Source organism: Empidonax traillii, unplaced genomic scaffold (genome assembly GCF_003031625.1).
Source record: "Empidonax traillii isolate 1590-97213 ecotype Southwest subspecies unplaced genomic scaffold, ASM303162v1 scaffold755:size778197, whole genome shotgun sequence".
NCBI lineage: Eukaryota > Metazoa > Chordata > Aves > Passeriformes > Tyrannidae > Empidonax > Empidonax traillii.
Window position 1 is genome coordinate 587,404 of NW_020955948.1, and position 16,783 is coordinate 604,186.

Genomic DNA, 16,783 nt, shown 5'->3' on the forward strand with positions numbered 1-16,783 from the left:
TCACGCTGCAGAATCACAGCACCACAGCTCTTTTCCTGCACTTCAAAAGACGGTTTGGCAGCTGCAGCAGCCATTTCATAAATCCCATTCCAGGACACACAGATTGCTCCTTTCCCTTCAGTTGTGCTGCATTCCCTCCTTCATTCTCACCCGCTGCAGGTCCTGGCTCTGGACTGGAGGGGTCTATTTTTAGCTGTCAGAACAGCATCCTTCCCAACCTGCAGACACTGTGCCCTGGCCCACAGGATCAGCGAATCAGCACATCACTGCTGACTTCAGTGCCTTTTCGATCTTGTCTGAACAGCTTTAAACTCGTGTCGCCACCAGGTACCACAAAACAAATAATATTTCCCTGAATGTTTTACCTTCGACGTAAATAACTTGTTTGGAAAGATAAATTACCTTGCTGAGTTAAAAATAAAAACTTGGAGGCAACACAGTGAGAAGTGACTCAAAAGTGACTCAAGATGTAGATCAAAAAGACACATACAACCAAAAAAAAAAAGAGAAAACATCACTCAGACCTCCCTCATTTTTCCTTTATAGTTCTCGTTAGAAATTTTTTAAAAGACAACAAAAAATACCATTGTACAGAATTCATAACTTAAGAGAAGAAACCTTTAAAAACTCATTTGAATAAACAGAAAAAGTGGGGGAAGGAGGGAGAAATTACAAAAAGTAAATAAATTCACTGTCTTGGTCCACAGTCTGACTGTGTGACTCTGTGTTTACAGCATCCTACAGTATCTTGTGGCCTCCTATTGCTCTATCTTAAACAGCATCAACAAAAGCACATGCAATATTATTGGGGTTTTATATATAATAATCCAGTTTAATTTATTGTACCTTAGCACAAGCTTGTCATGCATATCAAGAAACACATGGAAAGCTCTCAGAAAAAATATATTCACGTGACCTCATTGAAAACTAAATGACTGAAATCTGAAGACCTGGGAGGCACCTCAACTTCACAGACCACTGCCATGCATCTGCATTGTATCAGAAGTAAAGATTAAATTATTTTCCTGTAAGTCTTGGCAGAATTGCATTTTTTCAGTTAAGATAATATTCAGCATTTTTCGCAGCAAATAACTGAGTTACTTTTAGGTTTTGCACCCAAGACACTTCACTGGAGAAGAACTGATGATGGGAAGTAAGCAGAATATTTCCATATAATTGAGAGGGAAATTCAGAGGCTATTCTGTTTTCTCTTTCTTGAGCTAACAAATTCATGTTTCAGTGTCTTCATTGCTTTAATATTTCACCCTTTTTCTGCTGAAGTGTTTTAATAAAAGAAATAATTCTGGGAAAAGCTATAACTAAATTAAGACAATACAAAATAATTCACTCTGGAAAACAGTTGAGTTACCTCATTACTTGATTATTTGATAGTGCAGAGTTGCACTATCAGGAAATTAAAAAGAAAGACCAAAGAAAATATCAAAAGCCACATGGAAGTAAAACAAGAGGTCTCAGAAAACTTGTACTGTAGGAAATAATCTATTTTTATGAACTAAATTTGCATCTAAATCTTTTGAAGAAAATAAATAAACATCGCTAAGAGAAACGACCGCTGGCAGTAATTAAATTATTATTCTAAGAGGGTTTCAGCAGTATCTTTGCTAAGTGATAGCTCAAAAAGGAGAGAACAAGGCACTACTGCTGCATTTGGGGTTTTCTATATTAGCAACACACTTGGATTTTGTCCTAATGTTTCTACAGCAGAATGTTTTTAATTTTACATTTTATAAGCACGATAAGTTATTGAATAACAATTGTGGCAGCTTATAGTTCATTATAAGACATACAGTATTTCTAGCATGATAATAATAAATGCTGTTATTACAATGACTTTGGTTTCATGTCACTGGTATAATAAAACATCTGCCCAGAAATCTCAATTTAATTAAGTCTATTGCATCTATGCATAAATATTGCATTAAACCAGTATTATTTCCCATACACTTAAAAATAACGTATCAGCCTATTTTCACTACACTCCTTCCACAAAGATGCTTAACATTTAATTGCCCAGTGAAACAAATAGGATATTTCTAAGGTTTCACATTCACAGAGACAAAACTAGAAAATAAAAAAAAAGCAGTGCAATTAAACATTGTTAAAATATAATAGGAAATCTGATCTTCTAATGTAATTTTTTTCCAATTTTACTGTGTACAGGCTTCAGCTTCTTCCCAAAGTACCCCAAGTACTCTAGTGCCTGACAAAGGAAACACCTCATGCAGTCGGTTATACGCTGTAGCATTTACCAAAAAGCTTTACAGTTATTAAAATAGAACACATGAAACATCTTGCATCACGCAAAGGTGTCAGGCCAAAATGACCATCTGCATTTTAAACTGCATGGTGCCACCTGTGCACGAATCCAGTGCGTTTCTTGGCTGGTTTGAACGGACCCCTGTCTAGAGCATCGTCCCAATAGCCCACCTGGATCTTTCAGCAGCAATTAAATGAAAGGAATTACTCTTGTTCTTCCAAAAGCTGGGTAAACCACTGGCTGTCACCTGCAGGTGATGAACACCGAGCCTGTCACTCACCAATAAAGTAGTTGTTTCCCAGTGCAAGCATTTCTTCAGAAAGAACAAGTCCACCCAGGGCCTGGAGCAGAGTGACACTTCTGCCATCGATGAGTGAACACTGCTTAAATCCAGTGCTGGTGACTTTCCACAGCAGAATGAGAGAAGCAGAAGCATCTTGCCTTATTCTGAGGAAAGAAATAACGAGAATATTACACCGAGGGAAATGTGTGTTACTAGGAAATACATCACCCTAGAACAAAAGTTTATCAATACAGAAGGAAAAGTTAAATCTAGCAAGGATGGAATCAGAAAAGACCTGAAGATTTTTAGCACGTCCACAAGGTTAAAAAATGCTTCAACTGTAAGATTTGCATAATAATATATGTAATAGCAGATTCAATCATACAGAGTCCCAATTTCCAACACTCAAAGGTCACCATCTCACTGCCCAAGAAGACTTTTACATAAATACCACGTAATAGTAAAGGATCCTTATTCAGTCTTTGTATTTATGCCTTTTTGAGTAGTACAACCCTTCTACATCTGCAATGCCATCATTTTCTGCAGCTGAAGCACATCCAGGGCTCTTGTTTACTGAGGAACATTCAATGTTCACTCCATACAGGGAGACAGATCTTTGCAGAAACCCCCCTTTGTTTGACACACCAGATCGAAGAGTCAGGACAGTTTATCCTTGTCAATCAAATGAGTCATGCAATGCTCCCAAGGTCACTGAATCCATGGGGTCTTCCTAAATATTGACAGATTGGATATAGGGTTTACTGTCCATGTGCACTGTCAGCTCCATTAGGGAGCACTGGACTCTATGCCACTGTTTCTGTCCTCTCAGGATATATTTTTTCCAGCTTACCTCCAACAAACAACAAAAACCTGTCATGTTTCTGGCAAGTTCCCAGATACTTGGGCATTAATTTCCTCTGAAGGAATGTGAAATGAGTTTAAACAATCCTCCAAAAATTCAAACACAACTACATCCAACTGCTAAGAACTGATAATTCCCTCTTGCTGAAAGCAGACATCCAAATACCTAGAGATGTTCTGTTCCGTAATTTTCTGTAATAAAATTATTTTAATCCTGCTCAAAACACAAGGCAGTTTATCCCTTGTCATTTTTTATTTGACTTCAGAACAACAAAGTTTCGTAATCGTGCATGACCCAAGCTGAAAAAAATGTTGCAACTAGACAACATAAGAAACATTTTTACAGTATTTTGGGTCCTCTTTAAGGACAAGCCCATCGCTGACCATCTGACTTTTAGAACAGGATAGAAATAAGTTTCACAGTTTAGGTCTACCTGACAATCAAAACAAAACTTATTAAACTGAAATGATTTTCCTAAGTAGCCATTGAACAAAATATGTTACTTAGGCCTTTAACACAGGAAATAAAATGAAATAAAGATAGTTTCCTTGACCTAATCTACCCAGCTAAAAAACACTACTAAACATTTACAGTGTAAAAACGATCCAAAATGACTGTGTGCTCTGCAGCCTCCTTTAAAACGGGGTCCCTCCAATTTAAATAGAGCTTTAGAATCCACAAATGCCAGCGTTCTCCTGATTCCAAGAAAAGCCACTTGTTTGGCTTTCAGATTCCAGCCAGGCAGAGCCTCCCCACTCACAGATCTCTTCCTGGCTGGGGCTCATGAATGAGCAGAATTCAAAGTGCCGTGGGAAGGGCAGGACAGCTCTCACATTTAACAGTTACTGCTCCCAACTGTCTGCAGCTTCTCTGCTCCCACAGGTTTGTTTTTTCCTGTCAGCGTGGCCTTTTTTAACAGAAACCTGGGGTTCTGAAAGATAGGATGACAGTGTGAGAAAAGAGGGCTATTTTGGGAAAACCTGAGCCTAAAATTGCAGTAAAGCTGTGAGCCAGAGAGCTACGTTGGCAGATTTTTATTTAAAATCAGATTTCCAACAAGAAGATGCCTCATCCCAGCTGACAGAATCAGATCTTTCTAGGAAGTCAGGTTCTGTTAATTAAAAGTAACAAAGCAAATATGTGATGGAAAAAGCAAGAGTTTGAAGAGCTCTTAGAACAAATTCAAATTTTTGAGGAACATGGTTTTGTAGGATACACAAAAAGCTGATGATGACACCCAAAGCAATAACCCAGCAGTCGAGTACAAATGCACAAAATACCTGCATTTATATAGTCAAAGATGACACTTTCTACCGGCAAGTTCATCTACTGAGATTAAAGGGGATAAAAAGACCTGTTCACTGCGTGGAGTAGAGAGGAAATGTCACATCTTCTTCAAACTGACATCATCAACACGTCTGCCCTAATTTCTATTGCCTTCTGATAGCCCAGAGACAGCTTACACACTTACATCTCCTAAAACATTAAATACCTGGGGAAAATTATGCCAAGCAAAGTCTGCCTGCAGTTCTCTCTTAGCCGTCTGACAGATCTGCCTGTCTGAAAAACTGTTGTCTGAAATACCCAGTCCAATGAGGAGAAAAAGCATTTTTGCATTTCGTCCCACAGAAGGAATTTTCTTACTTTACTGATGTATTCTGGGGGACTTCAAAGGAGATGAGGCGGCCTCCAGCAGAGCTGTTGGAACTGGCGTTTCCACAAGCCACATCCGGGGTTATCTGAAAATAAAAATAGCTTGAGTTAGCACTAAATGAGGAAATCTGACCAAATAAAACATGAAAGATTTTTTTTTTACAAGTGACACAAATAGTCCAGCAGTCGTCTTTTAAAAATCCTCAGGAAGGACCAAAACATTCACCAAAACCTTTGCCAACAAATGTTCTGAGAATTTACACAACTATCCTTTTAGGTCTTTATTTTAACAAAAAATTCCTGCACATAAGCATGAATATGTTTAGAAAGAGATGGATAGGCTTTTGGTCTTTTAAAATAAAAATAGATCTATAAAAATTTGCCATATCCAAGAAATACTGTGTCATTTATTGTCAATATTATTGTCGATTATGTCAATTTATCTGATGTATGCCATCTAGGAGGATTTATAACAGCAAATAAATCGTCTTTCTACTACACTGAAATATGGGGTTTTTTTCCAAACATGTTTCCTTTAAAAAACACTCTCCCACTTGCCCATTGCTGCTCTTTGCAAGTGAAAGTTGCCCAGACAAACACCGCTTTCAGATGGAAAAAAAATGACGATCACAGTTGAGAGTGAGAGGATGTGTTTGCCAAATCCAGGGATGCCTACCAGGCACAGAAATCACTTACTTCATTAACTAGATCAAGACACCAGAAAAGATGTCACACAACACAGAGGAATCACAGACAGGCTCATTAATTATTCAGATCTTCAAAAGGAGTAATTTCCTGAAAGCGGTTTGAAAATCATTAATGTTTCCAAGGATATATTTATTTCAAATACATAATATTTTATGTGGCATAACTGAGTCTTTTCGTTACTTAAATTAACATCAGCGGTAGTTTTAAAGGGCTAGTTTTCATGTATCTTCATCAGCTTGCCTATGAAATATCCCCCTGTAAAAAGAAACCAAATAAACTCATTTAATCTTCAAATTCCTAGGAAGAGTTTGCCATGTTATATATTTTTGGTCACCACGAAAATGTGTGCAAGCTTTTTACATCAACCTTGCTGAAAAGGCAAAAAAAATGCAACCTGACACCCTTCCATGAATTATTTTTACATCAAAGAAACAGCCAGAATCCAATTTGTAAGGTTAAATAAAATTCAAATTCACATTCTGCACATTACTATGAAACAAGTGTAAAAACATGAACAACAGAAGTTCCAGAATACAATGCAAGTAATAATTTTTTAGGAGACTCAGAGCTTATTTTGATTCAGGCAAGACAAACACACAGTATTGACATTTCCCAATGTGAATGATTTCCCAACGTCTAGATTACATAATTCATTGCTGAATTCCCTGGAACAAATGATATGAATACAGGTAGCTTATGAAAATAAAGTGAGATGCAATTTTATTCTATTTGTTCAAGTGAAATTTGAAAAAAAAAATAATAATATCCATTATAATTATTAAATCTCTTTAAATCCCCTGTGCCAACAGAAGAAATATCCCCATTTAAACTTCCAAAAATACAGTTCTTTTATAGTATTTCTATAGTTTTACAATTTCATGCACCTATTATCTTGGAGCCCAAGTGGGAAAACTGTAATTTATAAATTTCATTTAACTTACTGTTTAATGTCAGAAGTTTGGGAAGTAAAGGGTATTGATTTCTTTGAGACTCAAATTAATAAATAAATAAATAAATAAATAAAAATATAGAAGCAAGAGCTGAACAAAGTGGCTGCATAACAAGAGCTGAGATTTGACCTTGAGAAAATGGAAAAAAAAAACAAACAAAAAAAAAAATACTGAGCAGAAAACTTTAGCTTGCAAACACATCAGAATTTCGGATTAATCAGCAGGAAAAGCACACATAGGAAACACTGCAATGATAATCAGAGGAGTGAAAGGCAAAATGCAGGACTTTGACTCTTTTATTAAGAGATCTGTAATGTTTGATGTCTTTATCTGGGAACTCCATTTGTAATTGGCCCTCACTTCAAGCTCTAAGAATCTGATGAAGTAATCATTTAAACTAGAAGGACACTAAACCCAGGATTTTACAACAGCCAAAATTCTGATTTTTTTTTTTTTTTTTATATATTAAAAGCCCTGATCCTTGGATCAGACAAAAAAAACACAGGCAGAAGCAGCAGCTCTCATAAGGAACAAGAAATGGCCCCAGCAGTGTCCTATTTCAGGCAAATATTATGGAGCCAAAAATGACAGCTTTGACACCTGAATTAAGAAACAAATTGCACAGTTTTTCCACAGCTGTGAGAAGTTTGTATAAAGATTTTTAAGTTTGTCATTTCCACGTGTTAACAGAGCTCTCTGCAAAACTAAGCAACTGAAGAATGAGGTCAAAGACAACCAATACATCACAAAAATTAAGGACACTCAGAAGGTGAGACCAATCTGTAATTTTCATTCCCAAAAATAAAAATAAATATTAAAAATAAAAAAAAATTACACGTAACTCCAATGACATCAAACTCTTCTAAAATTCCTCTGAAGTATTCAATAGTACAGAACCTCTAAGACAGCAAGGAAGTTCCTTGGAGAACAGACTTATATCTGTAACACAGATGATGCAGTTACTTAAAAAACAGTCACCAAAGAAAACAAAATCTTCATGCACCTGCCAGAGCCTGCAGAATGTTTAGGAGCTGATTACAAAGACAAGTTCCTGTGTCAACAGAGAATACATTCAAGAGCTGTTCTTGACTACCTTACTTAGAGTTTAAAATTATTATCAAATTGTTGATTGCAAATATAGAATTCATCTCTACATAACTTTGCTTCTAAATGATTTCATGGTTTTAAAAAGATAACATATAAAAATTAAATTTCTGCTTCAAATGTTTTAAGACTTTACAGAGGTGAAAGGGCAGCATCATTTGAGAAAGCAAGAGTGAAATCTTGAGAAGCAGAGTTCCTCCTACAATCTCGAGGCACCACTGACATTTCCTCACCAGGCCATAGCATTAGTGTAGATGGGATTGCAAAGAAAATCAGGCGTGGCACCTAAAAAAGAGAGCAAAGGAGTATTCTTCCATGTTACAACTTTCCTGAAGAAATTAAATAGTGTGATTGGCACAGCCACTCTCCTGCCTCATACAACCCAGAATAATGAGCTCTACACTTAATTCAACAAGTGCTGAAATACATCCATAAATCCCAAGGCAATATTTTTACATGAGTGAGTGCCTTTATTACACTGATAAGTGTACTAGACTTTAATTCAATGAGGTGAAGAAGAGTAGCACACAGACATTAAGTCTACATTTATGCAGCCTCTCAGTACTCGAAATTAGTCCTTTGAAGACAGGTGTATGAAATTTCATAGTACCCTTCTTGAAAAGCTGAGCAGACATTTGTCATTCTACAAGAACTTATCAACGTGGGCAGACTAATCCTGAACGGTGCAAATTCTGCCACCCCAGCACGTTTGCATTTCTTTTGTATCTCCACCCCCCGAGTTCACAAAACTGCAGAAGGCTTTTACTTCTTGCAAAATGTGCCACACTTTCCTCAAACTTCAAAGTGGTCTGTATGTAAGTGGAATGGCCGAATTCATGGGAGCTTTAGAAATTCCTCGCTACCCTATTAACAAGATGCTAAAGATTAGTTCTGAAATCAAACAGATACTTCCAAACGCTGAAAGGGGCTGCCCAGGTATCTTCTGGACTCTTCATCTTTTGAGTTAAGGCTCAGCTGAACACAATTCTGAGCAACCTGCTCCAGCTTGATTTGAGCAAGCAGTTTGGATCAGAGAGAGAGAGATCCCAGAGATGTCCAGAGATCCCTCCAACCTCACCTACGCTGATGATGTGAGTGAAAATTCCCCCAACGAGCCAGCTGCCCACTAAGTCTTAGCTGGAAATTGCCGTTGTAACGTCAGTGACACCACAGCTTTCACAAAACCCCACTCCAGCACACAAGAAGAGTGTTTCATTTCACTCAGATGTCCCCAAAGCATACACCACTGGGTCTGTGTGCACACTCATGCACACACTGACAACACCTGGGTATTTTTAATTGAAACCTTCCTGTGTTAGCTGAGAATGTTCTCTTTATCTCTTATCTTCCCACCTCAAGAAGCTCTTCTCCTGTTTTTAACTCCTGATGAGGCAAGAAGGAAATCTGCGTGGTCTTACAGTCCAAATGGGCCAAATTAGTCTGGAATTCAATAGAATACATGAATGCACACATCATTCTTGAAATAAATAAAAGAGATGGATACAAACTCATCTTACAGCAAAGAAAAGAAAAAAAAAACTATGCTTAAAACGTTAAACATATTTGAAAAGACATTATGTTAATGGAAAGAGCAGGAAAATGAGCTGAGGAAAGGGGTGGTGTCCCATGAAAACTGACTGACTTGTTCATTAAGAAAGATAACCTTTCAGTTCTTCAGTGGCACAGAAACTGTCAAGATAAATGCATTATCAGGAACGGTCTTGTAAATGCTGCTTCTTTCAAATCTTCTTCCAAGGGATTTCACGTTAATTTTCAATTCAATAAAGCAAGTTTCATCGTGTGCAATTCGGCTTTTCTGAACACAGAACCACTTTTCTATCAGGACAGGACCTGAAGGATTTATTCTCTCCCAACCCTCTAAGAGTGGCAAGAAGTACCCCTAATTTTTTAAGAAATATGATGTTTGGCAGTCTTCCTACCTTTTAGGTATGGCTGAATTATTAAACTGTCTTTACCCCCCATGAGTTCTTGCGCTTTCATCCTTCCAATTCTCGTTGGATGGAGGAGTGAGCAAGTGGCTGTGTGGGGGGTTTGGTTGCCCATCCTCTACTTCCATCACAACACAGTCACGCAACAAATATTACTTCCATGAACGATTAATAGTCATGTATTATTCCAAAGGGTAAGGAGATAATAAAGGTAAACGCTGTATGAAGAACCTCATCAAGCAAAAATTTCAAGCAGTCAAATCTTTCCATGCAGTGCATGAGCTCAGGCCACTTGAGAGTAAATTGGGATGTGCATTTCAACCAAAGACTGTCAAGTCAGCCAGAGATATTTCTGCACAGAACTCTGAAAGGCAGTAAACACATCAGGCTTTTTGGTAATTTTTTTCCTCCTCAGACTCTCAAAGACTTCAAGACAGGATGATTCCTGAAGGAGGAGTTAAGAATCCAGCTACTTTTTTTTAAAGGCATCTCTGGACAACCAGAAGTCCAGAGAGAAGTCCTCCCCACCAACGTAGCTTCAGACTTTGGTATCTTGATGGAATTGCACTCACTGGAATTCCCTATAAGGGTATTTCTGTCCTTAAAGAACTTTGATTTTAGGAAAGCTAGTATTTATGACCATCTAGTAAACATCATTTAGCAATGGAACATAATAAACTAATGCTTTGTGAACTTCATGTATGCTTTATTTTAGCATACTGAGCTTTTAGAGACATTTAGGGTTTTGCTTTGAAAATAATTATAATAAAGACTACCACTTATCCAGAGATGCTTACATCAAGTTGTCTGTCAGAATGGTGTTTGTAGAGAAAATTCCATAAACAAATATTGTAGAGAGTGAAGTTACAGATTTATCCTAGCAGAAAGTTAAAATGATTCTAGCAAAATCTGTTTCCATCTGTCTCCTTATGTGTCTGTAGGATATCTTTTTCTAAAAACAAACAAAAAAAAAGAAAAAATAGAGATTTCTAAAACAAATCTTATATACAGGTAGAAGATCTGTCTTAAGTCAAATCAGAATTATACATGTTCCAATACTTTAACAGCAATCATAAGAGGGAATGTCAAGAAAACCGGTTAAGAAAAGGGCAAGCATTTATACTCCAGCCTTCACCCATTTCCATGACAAAGATCTTCCTAAGATGCCATTCCTACAGATGGAGTTTCTGTTCTGTATTTAGCAATCTCAAATGGCTCTCTCTTCCACGATTCCATTCAGATTCTGTTCTGTTCCTCCTTCTCTACCGACATCATACCTTGTCAAAAAGTGCACAAACATTTACCAACACATAAAGTAGTCAAGATTCAAAGGTTTCAAGCAGAATTATTCCTTGACCATATTCCATTGTTGCAGAGGAGGAGCACTCCTTTTTCAGGATTTTCCACTCCACTCAGCCATACTCCTTTTTAAGGCTGGTAATTTACTGAATAAGGACACATGAAAAACAAATGCTGTCCCCACTGCAAGGGGAATTAGAAGTTTATTGTAGCCTCTAATCAGTAGTTCCAAACCCTTAAATCTGAGCACAGAACTGCAGTATAAATAGAAGGTTAGGCTGGGACTCATGTGCTCAGCATTCTAATTCCTGGCTGTGCACCTGGCAAATCACTTCGCTGTTCTGAGCTCCAGTGACTCCATCTGTAAAATGGGAAGAATACTGCTGATTTCCTTTGAAAAGAGTTTGAAATCTACTATGGAAAAGTCATATATAAGAGTATGGACTATTCTTGTACACAGAAACCTTTGCTAAACCATTAATTGAGTCAGATTAATGAGATGGTTTCTTTTTTCTTCTACTATTGGCTGATACAGTAGATATTGTAGATATTGGCTCTTCTACACTGTGACAAAAAGATGATTGAACTGGAGAAATGTGGACTGTTAGTTGGATTTCTCTTGCAAGTGGAATAAGGTAAATTGCCCCAAATAGGCAAAGGAGTTCTCTTTCAGTAGCTGAGCACTAAGACAAATTCATATTATACTAAAGAAATCAACCGAGAGAAAATATTCTTGTCTAGAATCTGTGGTTTTACTCCTTAATCTGCATAGCAGGAAAAGATTAATTTCCTATACCGAGACCTCTAAGAACTCAAACTGCATGCAAACAGATCTGTGTGCTGTCTACTGCTCCAGACAATACTGAGACAGTTCATCCAAGCAAACAGTGCTAAATATATCCCTGGGATCAAGGCATGCCCAAAACCTGTCCAGCTGTAAGAACACATCATGCATCTCCCAGACACTCTGCTTCTCTCTGGCGCTCATGTTTTGAGTTGCCAAAACTTCCTGGAAAAGCTTCCATGCAAACTTCGTCTTCACAAGGTAGCGAGAGCTCTCAGTTGCAAAGATTCAGGCACAATTTCTCTCTGAGACAAAAGAGTCCGAAGAACAAAAGTTCACCTGCAGTGTCAATATAGAATAATTTGGAAAACAGGCTGTTGCGGAAGATTTAAAAAACAAACAAACAACAACAAAATAGTATCAGCTTTTGTTGTCCTCTGAATCTCAACAAGGATCAAAACGGTACATTTTTGCAGTACGAAATCTACAGCTACTTTAATTTTTTTCCTTTTAAGAGAGCAAGAAAGGATAAGCTTTGCAAAGCACTTAAAGCTATGAGGAAAGGCAGTTTTTCCTTATTAACACTTAACTTTTTACTTTTGAAGCCTCCACCAAAGAGGCTTTGGAACACAAACCTTCAGGCAAATCAACTCTCTTCAGTTTAATATAGATCAGAGAGAATGCCTTGAATCAGTAACTGAAATCCCTTTGTTTCAGATAATCATCCCTCTCACTGCAAATTCCAAAGAACAAGGGTAGAAGGTCATTGTGCCACACTGGAGAGCTCGTGAAAAACACAAGACCCATCACAATATATTAAAAACATATTAACCCAAGCAATTTAATAATAGGGCAACAAGAAATTTCCATTTTAGTGCTCATGGTGCAATTGCAGTTGATAACCTACACGTGTTCCTCAGGAAGAATACAGAAGACAAGCAGAAGGGGGACCTTGAGCTTTTAAAAAGCACGCTTGCAAACAATCTGCTTGACTGAAATTCTGCAGTGAACCCACCCAAAATGCAAACCAGGCAAAAAATGTTACTTATACAATACCAGACCACAGATTGAGGGCGACACACCAAGGAAATGTGGTCCAGGGAAGAGCATGCCCTTAATTGATCAGGACATATGGAGCCACCATGCAGAGATGAGACTGCATTTAGAGACTAAGCAATAAGAGCAGATCATTGTTTGTTTCTGCTTCAGTGCTCTCTCCAAACTCCATTCGTGGTGCCTGACATATGTTCTACTGAAAAATAACAGATAGGGGAGCTGGAATTCCAAGAAATACAGCTTTGTGCTCCAGACATTGCCTACCAGAACTCCTACTGAAATGGGAGACAGCCCTAGAAATACTTACACCTCAGATATAACCTGAGGGTCATAACACATCAAATATATACTTTACATATGTTGATTCTACTTTGAAAAATTGATTTAAATGAATCTTGCAGCAAAAACATCTATACATTTGTTTGGGCTAGCAAAGAATGATGCAAAACACACTTCTTCCAGGATCAAACTCATGCCTGTTCACTTCCTCATCAGGTACTGTGTGAAAACCACCTCAGGAGCATCAAACTCATAGAAACACGTGTCTTCAGTCCTCTCACGTAGACACCAACGAAACGATGCAGAACGACAACCCAAAAATGGTAACACTTTCAAGGGGTTTGGGGTTTTTTTTTTGTGCATTTTCATTTAGACAGAACTCCTCTCACCTCTGTTTCATCCCATTTCAGCTCCACCACCTTCTGTCCCGCTCGTGGCTGCCACGTGGGTAACGTCACGGTCGCTCTGGAGCGAGGCAGAACCACGTCGGGTTCGGGGGTGGGTGAGATGGGGCTGCTCTGCCGTGGGGATGGGGACGTCACCTCTGTCCCTCCAGACCCTGGAGGGCTGGGAATTGAGCGCTCACAGTTTGTTCCCTCGTAGCCTTCGCTGCACAGGCAGAGGTAGCCATCGCTGCTAGCGCTGCAGTTGCCATGGTGACAGGGGTTGCTGGCACAAGGATCCGAAACAAACTGGGAAAAAAAAAAAAAACATATCATATAGGTCAATTGCTGATTATAAAGGATTTATTTCTGAGTTTTAAAAAATACCATAGAACGGGATTCTTTCGCCCTACTGTATTTATCTTCTGAACGTATTTATAAACCAAGCTCATCTTTGATGTATCTTCAAGGAGGTAAATTCAAAGGATTAAAGGAGAATACAAATCAATCTATATTAACTAATTTCCTCAGACCATTTATGCTAATTCACTGTTGCCACACTCAAGCAAAGAAATAAGCATGAAACAAGAACATGGCCACTGTTCATTATCAGGAATTTTCAGAAACAGCCTTAAGAGGGTAACCTATTCAGGGAAAACAACAGACATCTTGAAACTCGAGGGAGTAACAGAAATAGGAGTGGGGCACAGAACTCGTACAGACCTCCAGGTCACGAAGCAGCTCTGTGTGCTCCGAGTTAACCACATCACACAATCCTATTCATGGACACAGCTTCCAAAGGAAAACAGCCAGGCCTCTTCCCCACACCTCATTTGATGGACAGCGGTTTCAGAATGCAGGTCATTTTGGTGCTGAAAACTTTCAGGAGTTAGAAAGTAGGGGCAAAAAGGGGCCTGCTCTTAAAACAGCATTTGTAGTAGCTGAGTGATAGAGGAAATATCCTGCCCTAGCCTTGCATGCCTGTAATTTCTAGGTTAAATTTACCTACAGCTCGTTTGTACTCAGTTTCTTACATCATCATTGACTTTCAGGTTAAATGTCTTCCCTCTTCTGTGCTGATTTTTACATCCATAATGTATTTATAGAATACAGGTATAAACTCTCCTCAAGTTTCGTCTCCCAGAAAAACAAGCCCTGCTTGCCCAGTCTCCTCTTGCCCACTCTCCTCCTTCCCTCCAAACACATCCTCATTTTCACACCTGGGACTCCAAAGTTTAGCACTGCCTTTTGGAAATGCACACCTTATATATCATAAATGTCATAAAAACATATATTGGGTGGGTCTACACTAGGAATTTTACCTTTTCATCAGTCCAAAGGTCCCAAGTCAGGGATAGCAAATCCTAATATTACACTTTCTTATTTAAAATAGTACTATTATTGACCTCAGCTTCTAGACCTCTTCTCCACGAAATAATATTTAAGTGACAGAAAAGAACAATTTCCAGGAAGGAACAAAGCCAGTTCTGTTCTATGGTTTGGCAGTTACATTTCAAGCTTGTTCCACTGCCAAGGACCAGAGATATTCACAGAAATTTCCTCTTCCTTTAAGAGTAATGAAGATAAAAAACGTTGACATGTGAACAAAGCCCAGCTCAAAAAATTATTTGCAACAGTTTTTTCATATTCTAGTTTCTTGGGCTGGATTTGAGTTTCAAAGACATGCAGATATTCTATTGTTGGATAAGCTCCTTACTCACGCTTTCACAATGAAGCCAAATTCACATTAACCCACTTTTTGTTAATAATTTAATTGCTCTTGTCACACCTAAAATGTTAAGGTTATTATTTGCAAACCCAGGAAAAAAAGAAAGTAAAAATAACATTTCAAACAATCACAAAAGGGCACTTTTTCCCATTAGTGAATGCCTCCATCCACTTTACCAGTAAAATAATACAAAATGCTGTGTGAAATATCATCTATTTTTGCATATGCATCAATTTATGAAAGAGATGGAAACAGATTTAAATCTTTTACTTAGCAATTACAATAAAGATTATCTAGAAATGCAATCTCTTTGAAAAAATGGTTTAATTATTTTCCAACTATTATTTAAATTCATTCTCATTCAATCTTTTCCACAGTGGAGCTGTAAGTCCCATTCTAGCACACATTAAATATTAGTGCAAATTAGGACATTAAAGGCAAGGAAAAAAGATGAATTGAATAGAAGAAAAAAAAAAACAAACAGAAGTTCCAAAAAGTACCCACAGAAAAATCACTGATATGACTACATCAAATAAATGCATTTTCTTCTGTTTTGAGAAAAGACTGTCTTGTGAGTCAAGCAACATATCTGGGTTCAATTTCTGGCTCTCCCAGAGACATCCTGTGTGACCTGAGAACAGTCAGACTCTCTCTCTGCCTCTTTCCCAAGTGGAAAATGGAGATTACACTTCCCTTCTCACACTGCCCGTGTTGTCTGGTTAAAAAGCAATTTTTATTTTTTTTTTTCAGTATGGGAAGCTCAGAGACAGATGTAGATAGGAACTCTCAAGCAGCAGTGAAATACAAATAAATACAATCAAGAAATTCAGAAATTTCTTTCCAGCAAACTTAAAAGTTAAGAAAAAAATCACAAATTACATCACCTCTTCTAATTAACCCATAAATGACAGAAAAATAATGCATCTTTAGACACTGTATTCTTCCTCAAAACAATATTTACTTGAAAACAAGCAGGTTGAAGAATATATTAATTTTCCAGCTGTGACCAAACAAAATACACTCTGCTGTGTAAGCAGGACAAAATATTTATATATAACATAAAACATCAATATGGCAGCTACGTCCATTTCAGTTAATAGGAAGTAACTACAAGCTGCAAGACAGCAGGGGAATTAATCAAGATTTAGAAGGCTAAGGCCAAGAACTGTGTCATGCTGAAAATATAGTGTAAGCAACTTCTGTCTAGAAGTAAACATTTACTGTTTTCATTTAGCAGTTCGACTCAATGCCCCAACCCATCAAGAAAGCCATCAATAAATCTAATAAAGTGCAACCTTTATCAGATAATTCAGAATAGGACTCTTTGAAACACCATTAACAGTGAGAATTTTGGATTCCTTCCAAGCTGCAATTCTCATTCCACGAGTTTTGAATATTCACAGTAATGAAACTGCCAGTGAACGTAATAAAGGGATATAAACCATTTTTTTTTTCTTCAGTGAAGC

General features: G+C 37.7%; 1 protein-coding gene across 1 annotated transcript in view; it reads right to left on the minus strand.

Annotated features, from left to right (window-relative positions):
• DNER (delta/notch like EGF repeat containing) overlaps nt 1-16,783 on the minus strand; it is a 95,859-nt gene that overhangs the window by 43,649 nt on the left and 35,427 nt on the right. Inside the window, exons 2-4 of the mRNA XM_027900905.1 lie at nt 13,595-13,897; nt 5,068-5,162; nt 2,559-2,725 (exon numbers count right to left, since the gene is read on the minus strand). Of these exons, the coding sequence (XP_027756706.1) occupies nt 2,559-2,725; nt 5,068-5,162; nt 13,595-13,897 (565 nt within the window). The remainder of the gene's footprint in view (nt 1-2,558; nt 2,726-5,067; nt 5,163-13,594; nt 13,898-16,783) is intronic.